The sequence below is a fragment of the Hypanus sabinus genome, chromosome 5 (genome assembly GCF_030144855.1).
Source record: "Hypanus sabinus isolate sHypSab1 chromosome 5, sHypSab1.hap1, whole genome shotgun sequence".
Taxonomy (NCBI): Eukaryota; Metazoa; Chordata; class Chondrichthyes; order Myliobatiformes; family Dasyatidae; genus Hypanus; species Hypanus sabinus.
The window spans coordinates 61092538-61106615 of record NC_082710.1 but is presented as its reverse complement, the minus strand read 5'-3'; the positions used below and the strand labels follow the sequence as shown (position 1 = coordinate 61106615).

The 14078-nt window shown below is 40.8% G+C and overlaps 1 protein-coding gene across 1 annotated transcript in view; it reads right to left on the bottom strand.

Annotated features, from left to right (window-relative positions):
* The window catches only part of hacd4 (3-hydroxyacyl-CoA dehydratase 4), a 28279-nt gene extending 16714 nt beyond the window's left edge, over positions 1-11565 (bottom strand). Inside the window, exon 1 of the mRNA XM_059969997.1 lies at positions 11420-11565. Coding sequence (XP_059825980.1) covers positions 11420-11451 — 32 coding nt within the window. The 5' untranslated portion in view covers positions 11452-11565. The remainder of the gene's footprint in view (positions 1-11419) is intronic.
* Between the last annotated feature and the right edge of the window lie 2513 nt (positions 11566-14078).

The window sequence follows — 14078 nt, the reverse complement described above, 5'->3', positions numbered from 1 at the left end:
TACACGCAAGAGAGACAATATGGAGGGTTCAGACACTGAGTCCATTTAGGTAGAACTCAGGAACAGGAAAGGTGCACCACGACAGTTGTATTACAGACACCAGGACATTGAGGAACAGATAAGTAATCAGATTAAAGAAATGTGTAAAAATAATAGGGTTGTTGTTCATGGGGGATTTCAATTTTCCTAATATAAACCAGGACCTTCTCAGTGCAAAGGGTTTAGATGGCAGAATTTATTAAGTGTATCCAGGAGAGTTTCTTAAAGCAATAAGTGGACAGCCCAATGAGAGGAGGGGCCATATTGGACCCTGTGTCAGGTAATGAGCTTGGCCATGTGACTGACCTTTCAGTGGATGAACAGTTAGGAAATAGCAATTGCAACTCCTTAACCTTCAGGACAGCTATAGATTGGTCCTTGCAGGAGAGTTTTAAATTGGAGTAGAGCAAATTGCGAGGGCATTAGGCAGGAACTAAGAAGAGTTAATTGGGAACGTCTTTTTTTTCTGGCAAGTCCACATCAGACGTGGAGGATGTTTAAAATTCGATTGCACAGAGAACAGGAAAAGTATGTTCCTGTTAGAAGGAAGGGCAGGGATGGAAAGATAAGAGAACCTAGGATATACAGAGAGATGATGAATTTAATCAAGAAGATAAAGGAAAAGTTTGTAAAGTTTTGGAAGTTAGTATCAAATAGTGCATATGAGTATGAAAAACCCAGAAAAGAAATAAAGAAGGGTATTAGGAAAGCCAGGAGGGGCAATGAAATGTCCTTTGCAAGTAGCATTAAGGTGAATCCCAAGGCATCCTACACGTACATCAAGAGCAAGAGGATAATTAGGGACAGGGTGAGACCACTCAAGAATAAAGTGGGGGGGACATTTACTTGGATGTGGAGAATGTGAGTGAGGTACTTAATGAGCACTTTGCTTCGGTATTTACCAAGGAAAAGGATAGGGAGGACCAGGAGATCAGTTCTGAGTGTATAATGTGTTAGGGCATTTAGAGGTCGAGGAGGAGGAAGTGTTGGGTCTCCTAATGAGTATTAAAGTTGTTAAGTCCCCAGGGCCTGAAGGGATTTACCTCAAGTTATTGAAGGAGGCAAGAAATGTGATTTCTGGGGCCTTGACAAGTATCCTTGTGTCCTCCCTAGCCATAGGCAAGGTCCTAGAGGACTGGCGAGTTGCTAATGTTGTTCCTCTGTTCAAGGAACAAGGGAAAACCTTGGGAACTATCGACTGGTGAGTCTCACATCAGTTGTGAGGAAATTGCTGGAAAAAAGTCTTGGAGATAGGATATATGAGCATTTGGAAATCCATGGCCTAATTAGGGAGAGCCAACACGGCTTTATGCGGGGCAGGTTGTGTCTTAACAACTTGATTAAGTTTTTTGACAAGGTGACAAGAGAGATTGATGAAAGTAGGGTAGTGAATGTTGTCTACATGGATTTTAGTAAGGCGTTTGACGAAGTCCCTCATGAGAGGTTAATCCAGAAGATTACAATATACTGAGTCCGCGACAAACTGGCTGTTTGGATTCAGAATCGGCTTGTGCATAGAGAACAGAGGCTAGTGGTTGAAGGGACCTATTCAAGCTGGAGGTCTGTAATTAATAGTGTTCCACAGGGATCTGTGCTGGGACCACTGCAGTTTGTGATGAATATAAATGACCTGGATGAAAATATAGATGGGTGGATCAGTAAGTTTACAGATGATACCAGGACTGGTGGAGTTGTGGATAGTGTAGAAGATTGGCAAAGAATACAGCATGATATAGATCACTTGCAGATATGGACCAAGAAATGGCAATTGGAGTTTAACCCAGATAAATGTGGGTGTTGCATCTCGGTAGGGTAAATGCAAGGAGACAGTACACTGTTAAGGGTAAGACCATCAACAGTTGCTGAGCAGAGAGATCTTGGGATCCAAGTTCACAGTTCCTTGAAAGAGGCTACACAGGTCAATAGGGTGTTTAAGAAAGCTTATGGAATGCTTGCTTTTATTAGTCAAAGCATTCAGTTCAGAAGACAAGTGGTTATGTTTCAACTTTATAAAACTCGGTTAGGTGATGTCAGTTTTGGTCACTCCACTATAGGAAGGATGTTGAGGCTCTGGAGAGGGTGCAGAAGAGGTTTGCCAGGATGCTGTCCAGATTAGAGGGCATGTGCTATCATGAGAGGCTGGACAAACTTAGGTTGTTTTCTCTGGAGTGCCGGAGGCTGAGTGGAGATCTGACAGAGGTTTACAAGATTATGGGAGGCATAGATAGAGTGGACAGGGAGTATGTTTCCTAGGGTTGAAATGTCTAATACCAGAGGGCATGCATTGAAGGTGGCAGGGGATAGGTTCAAGGGGGAAGAGAGGGGTATGTTTTTTACTTAGTCATGAATGCCTGGAATGCACTGCTTGGTGTGCTGGCAGAGGCAAATACATTGGAGGCTTTTAGGAGACATTTAGATAGGCACGTGGACGTGAGGAAGATGGAGGGATATGGACATTGAGTAGGTAAGCGGGTTTGATGTTTGGGTGTTTTTTGAATTGTGTTCTAGCTGGTGTGACACAACATTGCTGGCTGAAAGGCCTGATTCTGTGCTGTACAGTTCTATGTATGGTCAGAGGACAATGAACATGAACTTGAAAAGGATGGGCAGGTGAGAAGAGAGGTGAGAGGGTCACCAGAATGGGGAATGGAGGAAGAGCAGAGAAGTTATCAGCAGTTAGAGAAATCAATTTTCATACCATCAGGTTGGGTGCTACCTAGATAGAATTTGAGGTATTGTTTCTCATCATGGCAGTAGACAGAGGCCATGGATAGACATGTCAGAATGGAAATGGGAAGTTGAACTGAAATGCTAGCCACCTCGAGATCCTGCATTTTGCAGCAAACAGAGCAAAGATACCTTTAAGCTGACCATTAAATTCATTCAGCAAAATATAGGGCTAGGGACTGGAATAGTAGAGTTAGGCATTGACTCCTTTCTTCACAGTGATAGTAAAATGCCTATTATTATTGGGATATTGTGACTATTATTTACATATTCTAATACCTTTGGCAGAACCAACTTAATAATCCATTTTCTTTCAGATAAAAGGGTGGAATTGTCCTTGGAATTGGTGAAACTAGTTTACGGTTTCTCAAAGATAGCTAAGGCAACATCTTAGAAACAAAATCAGAAAGTGGGTTTTTCCAATTATTCTGGACTTGGTTCTAATATCTTCATTCTGGAGTACTGGAGTGATGACTCAGCCAAAACTGCCTATTTGTTGTATTTGAATACGAGAAGCCAAATTTTAAGATTAGCATCTGAACTGTTGAAAAGTTGTCTCACAGCAGCCTGAAGCTTGACTGCTGAAATTAATGATTCACTATTTAACTCTAAGTTTTCCTTGCTGTTTGGAAGATTGGAGATTATCCACCTTTACAATAAATTGTGTCTGCACTCTCAACAGGCAATTGTTAACGTTTCCTAGGATATCTCTGGAAGAAAAAGTTCAATAGCAAAGACATGGAAAGGAATGAATAGCAAAGCACATATTTCAAAGATCATTTAAGGAATTCCAGTTCAACATCATCCAGTATAATGTTTTGCACATTTTCAAACAATATGAATAAGAATAATAAAAAGTAACTAGGGTTTTGTAAAATTAACTTCCTTTTCATGAAGGCGAATTCTATTCAGATCAAATACAAAGTTGGCCCAAAATGGGCCAAAACTTGCTGCCAACAAGAAACTATTTACACTGCCCACTGGAATTGAGGCGAACTGGACATTTACCTTGCAGATCCCATAAGATAGTCTTACTGGCAATCTTTTCGTAATTAAAAAAAATACAAACCTTTTGTGCAACAGAACCTTGCATAAATGAATGCTGATTCATGAGTTAGCCTGAACAAGCATTGGGAAGATTATATTTTCCAAAAGCTTGTCCTGGCATAATTTGAAGATCAAAAATTTAGCTTTCTATCATATGAATTCTGTGTATTTTTTTGGTGAAATAACTCAACAAAATGTGTTACCAAATTCAGATTTGGCAAAGTAACAATGACGGAGCAAGGGGCAGCAGTGTGGGTTACAGCAGCATCTTTACAACACAAGGGTTAATCATCAAATAGCTGGTAGTGGAACTGACAGGAAAAAGATAAACTCTCAAGTTATACTTCTTCCGACTGTTGCCTGCTGTTTATCACACTGTCAAAAGTAGAGATTGCATGTTGAAAATAGCTGAGATGCATTTTCTCTTTTTATTTCAAGTTTTCATCTTAAGATACATTGTCCACCTATAGCCAAAGTTCCTCTGCAACAACTTATGACTCTTCTTTGGTAGTGCTAACTAAAGCCATTTCCTCCACCATCACTAAAGAACAAAGGCACTAGATGATTACGATTGATAACTCCTGCAAGCTATTATTCAAATCACACATTTGGAAGAATATAATTCTTCCTTCGTTGGCAATGACATTCTTCACAGAACAACATGGTGTCACCACAGAAACCATGACAGTTCAGAGAAGCAGCTCTTGCCATCTTTTCAAGGAACTATAATACAGTGGTCATCACATCCCAGAAAAAATATAAGAGACATACTCATAAATTGTAGTATTTTCTGCCACTTGGTAACTTGGGCTCTTCTACAAGAAATGCAATAAAAGTAGAAGTTGATTGTTTTTCTTCCTTTACTTTCTAGACTTTTCTTCCAAGCTAATTAAGTTTGAAACATAATGAGAAGTCTGAAGCAAAACGTTTATAATTAATAAGCAAGCAATCAACCTGACAGTCTGATGGTTAACATTTACTTTTGCCTTTCTTCGCTTCCTCATCGTTCCGTATTGTTATCTCAAAGTTTCTACAGCATGCTTATAAAATGAAGAGTGTTTGACCATAAGACATAGGAGCAGAATTAGGCCATTTTGCCCATCGGGTCTGCTCTGCCATTCCATCAAGTCTGATTTATTATCCGTCTCAACCCCATTCACCTGCCTTCTCCCCATAAGCTTTGATGCTCTGGCTAATCAAGAACCTATCAACCTCTGCTTTAAATATGCCCAGTGACTTGGCTTCCACAGCTATCTGTGGCAATGAATTCCATAGGTTCATCACATGCTGGCTAAAAAATTCCTCCTCTTCATTCTAAGTGAACGTCCTTGTATTCTGAAGCTGTGCTGTATGGTCCCAAACTCTACCGCTAGAGGAAACATCCTCTCCCTGCCTTATCTCTCTATCTAGGCATTTCAATATTTGATAGGTTTCAATAAAATCCATCTTTTATTCTTCTAAACTAAGCTAGTATTCAGCTAGTACAAGTCCAGAACAATCAAATACCCTCATATACCCTTTTATTTCTGGGATCATTCTTGTGAATCTGCTTGGAACCTCTCCAATGCCAGTACATCCTTTCTTAGTTAAGGGATCCAAACTTACTCATGATATTCCAAGTACAGTCTGACCAATGCCTTATAAAGACTCAGCACTACATCCTTGCTTTGATATTTTAGTCCTCTCGAAATGAAAGGGAATAATAAATTTGCCTTCCTTACCACCAAATCTACTTCCAATTTAACCATTAGGGAATTTCAAGCCCCTTTATACCTCTAATTTCTAAATTTGCTACCCATTTAGAAAATAGTCCATGTCTTTATTCTGTCTACCAAAGTGCAAAACCATACACTTACCTACACTGTCATAATCATCCACACCACACAGGCCATGCTCTCTTCTCACAGCTGCCATCAGGAAGAAGGTACAGGAGCCTCAAGACACACTCTACCAAGTTCAGGAACAGTTACTACCCCTCAACCATCAGGTTTTTGAACCAGTGGGGGGTAGCTCACTCAACTTCACTGAATTGTTCCCACAACCTATGGACTCACCTTCAATGACCTACAATAAGATTGACAGGGCTTTGGATGTTGTGTATTTGGATTTTCAAAAGGCCTTCGATAAGGTGCCGCATAAGAGGCTGCTTAATAAGATGAGAGCCCATGAAATTACAGGAAAGATATTGGAATGGGTGGAGCATTGGCTGACAGGCAGAAAGCAAAGGGTGGGAATACAGGGATCCTATTCTGGTTGGTTGCCGGTTACTAGTGGTGTTCCGCAGGAGTTGGTGTTGGGGCCGCTTCTTTTTACACTGTATATCAATGATTTAGATTATGGATTAAATGGCTTTGTGGCTAAGTTTGCAGATGACACCAAGATAGTTGGAGGAGCAGAAAGTGTTGAAGAAATGGAAAGATTACACAGAGACTTGGTTAGTTTAGGAGAGTGGGCAAAGAAATGGCAGATGAGATACAATGTTCAGAAATGTACAGTTGTACATTTTGGAAGAAGAAATAATCGGGCAGATTATTATTTTGATGGGGAGAAAATTCAAAAATCTGAAGTGCAAAGGGACTTGCAGGTCCTCGTGCAGGATACCATGAAGGTGAACCACCAGTTTGGATCGGCAGCAAGGAAAGCGAATACCATGTTGGCATTCATTTTAAAAGGAGTATGGAGGTGTCGATGACTCTCTATGGGGCACTGGCGAGACCTCAGTTGGAATACTGCGTGCCATTTTGGGCTCCCTATCTTAGAAGGGATGTACTGACGTTGGAGAGAGCTCACAGAAGATTTACGAGGATGATTCCTGGAATGCAGGGGCTAACATATGAGGAGCATTTGTCGGCTCTTGGACTGTATTCATTAGAGTATAGAAGAATGAGAGGGGATTTAATAGAAACATTTTGAATGTTGAAAGGGTTGGACAGAGTAGATGTGGAAAGGCCGTTTCCCTTGGTGGGTGAGTCCAGGACAAGAGGCCGCAGTATTAGAATTAGAGGGTACCCATTTAAAACGGAGATGAGGAGAAATTATTTTAGCCCGAGGGTTGTGGATTTATGGAATTCATTGCCACATGCAGCTGTGGAGGTCCGATCATTGAGGGTGTTTAAGGAGGAGATTGATAGGTATCTAATTAGTCAGGGTATCAAGGGATATGTGAAAAAAGCTGGAAATTGGAACTAGACGGAAGAATAGTTTAGCTCATGGTAGAGTGGTAGAACAGACTCGATGGGCTGAATGGCTTACTTCTGCTCCTTTGTCTTGTGATCTTGTGACTCTTCACCTCACTTTCTCGATATTTATTGCTTATTTCTTTATTTCCTCTTATTACTTTTCTCTTTTGTACTTGCACAGTTTGTTGGCTTTTGCAAGTTGATAATTTGACTGCCCGTTGGGTGTGGTCTTTATTATGGTTCTTCAATGTACTGAGTATGCTCACAAGAAGATGTATTGACATGTATGTACTTCGATAATAAATTTACTTTGAACTTTGATCTGCCACTCCTTTGCTCATCTGCCCAAGTCCTTCTGCAGAGTCCCTGCTTCTTCATCACTACCTGGTCCTCCACCTATCTTTGTATTGTCTGCAAAGTCATCAATTCTGTCCTCCAAATTATTGGCATATTACATGAAAAGAAGCCATAACCCTGACCCCTGCAGATCAACCAGAAAAAAAACCCCTTTATTCCCACTCATTGCATTTTTCCAGTCAGCCAATCTTCTCTCCATGCAGGTGTCTTTCCTGTAATACCGTGGGCTTTTATCTTGACGAGGGCGGTAGGCACATGGGAACACCACCACCAGCAGGTTCCCTTCAGTCACACACCATCTGGAGCCCTCGGTACTTCGTGATGACTATGTAAAAGTCTTGGACTTTCTCCCCTACAACACCGGGGGTACCGCCACCAGAAGAAGAGTAATTCAAAAAGGCGTTTCACCACCAACTGCAATAATTGCTACTCATTCAGTAACATCATATAAAGAAAAAAATCCCATACAGAAACAGTTCCTTCCAGAGTGGAGTATTCCCTCAATTCTACTCTGAAGTGTTGGCTTAGAATCTGAACCTCAAACCCCTGAGTTAAAGCAAAACTACTACAAAGCTTTCTATAGCCAAATGTGAGGTTTTAGTCAGCCCTTCTTGAACTGATAAATGAATACCATGTGAGAGACTGTGAACTACATATACCTGCCTGGACACGCCCCCTGCTGACTGCTCCTGTGGCTCCTCCCACAGACCCCTGTATAAAGGGGATTGAGGCCTGAGCCCGGCCTCTCAGTCTCCAGGATTTAGTATGGTGGTCAACCACTGCTTGTTCCTTCTTCCAGTCAATAAAAGCTGATATCTCGCCTTACATCTCAGAGTGAGTTATTGATGGTGCACCACTGTGCTTAGGCAACTCTCAATGTACCAGAAGGAGCCTTTTGTGCATGACAACATACTCTCTCAGGCAATCTTCATCAGGACTAGCTCACATTATAAGCCTGAACTGTTTAGCATCCCTTGTTGTGGGCATAGCTGAACTTTGTCACCATAAGTAAGATCTCATGATCTAAATGTAATTCAAATGCAAACTTCATTTAGATGAAATTTTAACCAACTGCATGAAAAGGAAACAATGCAGTTTTTTGTAAGGAGGATCGATTCTGATGTCATTGTTACAATGACTAAATTGCTTATTTTATTAGTCTATCATCCATATTAATAAATGATAATACCACTTTTATCACATCAAAATATCTGAAGTGCTACGACACTTTGAATCCATTTTAACTTCTAATGTAAGGCAATATCTTGCACTATTCAGTACTAAAGTTCATTTTTAATCATCATACTTAGTATAAATGCAATTGAATGTTTGTTCCCATCATACTTGTATTTTACTATTAAAAACTATAACTAATGATCATGGCACTGTTTTGGATTATTTATCAATGTGCATTAAATCTAATTGTGCATATTTTAGTTCATTACAATTAATAAACTCTTTTGTGAAATTAAGTTATAATATTAGATTCACCTTTGCAACTCTATGACATCATGTATACTCATTCTTGGCAATATCTCTCTTGTACAAATGCTCAGGTCTGATATTTTCAAATGCCCGAAGATCTGGAATTCACTTGAACTTCCCCTCCTTTTTCTCCAAAAATCAACTTTTGTCTTTTTTGCAATTTGGCCCAGTGTCAGATTTTGTTTGATGAGCTTTCTGTTAAATCTTTTCATTTCAGTAATTACATAAATACATCATTGTCCATGAATCCCAGCTATTCTGCAAAGTGAGCTGTGCTTTTGGAAAATGAGGAAAAGATGCAGTTTGGGTATAAGACATGAGCCATTTTGATTGAAACAAGGTGAAGTTTCTTCAATGAGAAAATGGTGAACCTTTAAGGTGTACACCTCAGGTGGCTGCAGAGCCTCAGTGGTGTTCATTCAAAGCAAAGGTCAATGGATCTCTGGACATTAAGGGAATGAATGGATTAAAGATAGTGCTGGGAAATGGTCAGGTACATTGGCGATGATTACACTAGATGGGAAGTAAATTCAAAGGAATAGATGGGCTATTCCTGTCCTGATTCATACATTATCTTCTTATGATAAGAAGAGACACAGTTCCACCCTGGCATTTAATTTGTTCTAATAGGTTACATCATCTCCTTTCCCCCCATCCCTCCACTTCTGAAACTTCCTCCTGGTCTATGTGTCAGTGACGTTACGTTTTGTAACCAAATCTGCATGGTAAACCATCAATGACTGAATGTTAATTGAAATTTCTCTTCCACCTTCCCATATGGAACCAAGGGTGACTCGAACAAGAAGGCACAGCAGCACCTCCACTTCCTAAAAAGACTGAGGAAAGCAAGGCTCCCTCTTAACTGTGTTTTATAGGAGCACCATTGAGAGCGTCCTGACAAGTTCCATCTCCATCTGGTATGGGGGCAGTCAAGCACCAACAAAGGATTATGAGAACAGCTGAGAGGATCACAGGGGTCTGTCTCCCTACCATCCATCAGGGACATTTATCAGGGCCCTTAGTGTTATTAAGGATCTCACCCATGCATCCAGCATCCTCTCTGACTTTCTACCAACTGGCAGGAGACTACAATGCATAAAAACAAGAATGGTCAGGATGAGAAACAGTTTCTTCCCCCTGCCATTAGGCTTCTGAACTCCCGACCACATCATATTCAAAGTGTCTCTGGCTGATCTGTTCCATACCTTACTATTTTTAAAATTAATACTCTATAGTTTGTTATTTATGTATGATTTATCTGTAGATTTTATCCTTCCCATCATTAGTTATCATGTATTATGTGTGTTATGTATTTTACACCCTGGTTTGGAGAAAAGTAGTCTCATTTCTATATATATATATATATATTATATACGTATATAGTTAAATGACAATAAACTTCACTTGACTTGACAATAAGTGGTAAGAGGCATATATCAAGTAAACAGCCAGAGATTTATTCCCAAGATGAAAATGACTAATTTGAGGGGACATAATTTTAAGCTGATTGGAGGAAAGTATAGGCATGATGTCAGAGATCATATTTTTACACAGAGACTGGGAGTCACACTGCCAGGGGTGCTGGTAGAGATACATTAGGGACGTTCAAGAATCTCTTAAGCACATGGTTGATAGAAAAATGGAGGGCTATGTAGGATGGAAGGGTGATATTGATCTAAAAGCTAGGCATAATATCTTGGGCCTAAGGGCCTGTATTGTGCTATAATGTTCTATGTTCTATAAAAAACTCATTAAAGAAACTTAAGAAAGATTGTTAGAATTTGTTACAAGGGCACATTCACTTATTCATTTGGACCACCTAGCTTCTGTGCTACCTACATTGTTTTCAACAGGCAAGAGCGGTCGAGAATGAATGCTTCAAAGGTGCCAATGAAGTCAGATTTCCTGTTCATTCAAGCAACTTCTTTCTGTGAAAGTGGACTGTCCATGCACGGACAGAAGGAACAAATTACACCAACAATATAATCAATTGCCATTATGACTTTTATATTACAAAAGGCATGTGTGGGAGCAAGTTTAAGGCAACTTTCAAGGGACTGCAGACAGAACCTATCGGCTGCCCAGTTAGAAATGGTCCGCTTTGTATGATCGTCAGGGCGTTGTGCATTTAGAATTAAATTAATTACTCGTCAGTCCCAGTTAAAATTTACTGGAAATTAAAGCAACGTACATAGGTGTGGGTAAAGTTAAGTTTGCAGTTTCTTGTAATATTTTATAATAAATTAGTCGTGGCGCTTTATATGACTCGTATTTATTTTGTTTTTATACATTTTTCAAAGAATTCCAGATGTGTTGCTCTGTGACGAGTTGTTGGATTTCAGACGTAACGGACAACCACCGCATCTTTAAATTTGTCTGCTCAGCTGTCTTTCCCTCCATTCCCACCCGCGCGTTCCTTTTCCTGATTTCGTCAATAACAGGAAACATGATAGACTGTAACATCGGATCATCCCCGCCCCCTTCTCACCCACCGCCGACGTTACTCTTCTAGGATTAAGCACAGCAAATGTGCCCAGTTGCCTATAACGGGGCAGACTACCGAGACACAGACGCTTGGTGTTTACCTTGTCTCGGGAGGAATGTAACTCTTGGCCATTTGTACGCTCCGCTGGGACCTCCCCGCTCCACACTCCAAGTAAAGTTGCTGTCTGAACTGAAGCGTTTGAGGAAGTACGGGCTGTTCAGTTTGCAGGCAACCTGACGTCAGGACTCCCATGTAAGGAACCAATGTTGGTTCAGGGCGAGAATTCACGCAGAGGAAATTGCAGATAAAAAAAATTAAATGACAGTGAAAATAAAGTTGCTGGTACAGCTAATTTGTCCTGCGAATAGCATAATGTTTTATAGTTGTCTGCCTTTTGTCTGAAAGGAACGAAGTTCTTTTTTAAATAACAAAACAAGTCGCAACTGAAGACTTGAGACAAATTAGTCTATGTGCTCGATGGGGTGAAATGGTTCCAAGCCTGGTGTACTTTATTGGTGGAAACACCTTTTCCTATATCAAGGGAAGGTTTTTACCTCCGCAGACACTCGAGCAGGACAGGAGGCGAACACGCCTGCCGAGGTGTTACCTCGGAGTTGATGGAGGTGCCGCCTTTTGGGCGAAATGTAAGCTATCCCCCTAAATTTGTAAGGTGATATACAAGATCACACAGCACGATCCCAGAGAAGATTAGAGTTAAGTATCCGGCATCCCGAGAAATGTTTGCTCCTTTGTCGACATGAGTATGAGACACACAAGTTAATGCTCTATTTTAATTTTGGCATTAAAACTATGATTGCACTGAGCTAGAAGTCAGTTTAACTGTAAAGTGTCTCGGAGTATCTTGCAGTTATGAAAGGCTTCCTGCTTATCTTCTTCAAGCCTGTTTGATCTCACGATCTTTTATTTCACATGGCAGGGCTTCTTACAGCCGCCCATAATCGTCCCTTATCGCTGGACAAAAGAGTTGGCAAGTCCCAATTGTGGAAGATGGTGTGGGTGGGGGGTGTGCATGAGGGTTGGCATTCATTTATAAAATGATAAGGTAGCGAATAGGTAAACCTTACTTTTAATCTTGATATTGTTTTCTCACCCCTTGTGGTGGTGTGTATCTGTATTTTTCCCTTAATCTTGGGTCTCTGGTAGCACAAGTTACAAGTCAGGAGATGGACACAAGAGAATTTCCAAGTCACTGAATATCCCTTGGAGTGCAGTTAATTCAGTCATCCAGAAATGGAAATATGGCTCAGCTGTAAATCTGCCTAGAACAGGCCGTCCTCAAAAACTGAGTGACCATGCAAGAAGGGGATGAGTGAGGGAGGCCACCAAGAGACCTGTGACAACTCTGGAGGGGTAACAAGCTTCAGTGGCTGAGATGGGAGAGTCTGTGCATACCCAACTGTTGCCTGGGTGCTTCACCAGTCACAGCTTTATGGGAGAGTGGCAAAGGGAAAGCCACTGTTGAAAAAACTCACATGAAATCTCAGCTAGAGTTTGCCAGAAGGCAGGTGGGAGACTCTGAAGTCAACTGGAAGGAGGTTCTATGGTCTGATGAAACCAAGCTTGAGTTCTTGGCCATCAGACTAAATGCTATGTTTGGCATACATCATCAAAAACCCACCATCCCTACCGTGAAGCATGCTATGGGGATGCTTCACAGCAGCAGGCCCTGGAAGGCTTGTGAGAGTAGAGGGTAAAATGAATGGAGCAAAATTCAGGGAAATCCTGATACAGTCTGCAATAGAACTGTGACTTGGAAGAAGATTTGTTTTCCAGCAGGATAATGACCCCAAGCATAAAGCCAAAGCTACACAGGAATTTGTGGCTGGACTTGAAAACGGCTGTTCACTCACAATCCCCATGTCACTCAAGGCCATAATTGCTGCCAAAGGTGCATTTAGTAAACACTGACTTGAAAGGGGTGAGTACTTATGCATTCAGTTAGTTTATATTTGTATCACTTTGTAGAGATACACTTTCTTTTTCTGTGATCAGTGTAAAAAAAAGGTCAAATTAAATCCACTGTGGTTCAATGTTGTAAAACAATAAAACATGAAAACTTCCGGGGAGGGGTTGGAATACTTTATATAGGCACTGGTTGCATCATGGCCTGGTGCTGAATGGAAAATCCTACAAAAACCAAAGCCCTTGAATGGAAGATCCTACAAAAGCAGTGGATATGGCCCAGTCCATCATAGGTAAAACCTCCCCACCATTGAGCACAACTACATGGAGAGCTGTCGCAGGAAAGCAGCATCCATCATCAAGGACTCCCACCACCCGGGTCATGCTCACTTCTTGCTGCTGCCATCAGGAAGAAGGTACAGGAGCTGCATGACCCACAGCACCAGGTTCAGGAACAGTTATTACCCTCAGCCATCAGGCTCTTGAACCAGCTAGGTTAACTTCACTCAAGTTCACTCACTCCATCACTAAATTGTTCCCACAACCCATGGACAAACTTTCAAGAACTCTTCATCTTATGTTCCTAATATTTATTGCTTATTTATTTATTATTAATTTTTATTTCTTTAGTATTTATAGAGTTTCTTGTCTTTTGCACATTGCCTATTTGTCCTTCCTGTTGGGTGTGGTTTTCATTGGTTCTATTGTGTTTCTTGGATCTACTGAGTTTGCCCACAAAAAATGAATCTGGTTGTACATATTGACATATATGGACTTTGATAATCAATTTACTTTGAGCTCTGGTCTTTTGATTGACTGTAAGTGAGTACAATCAG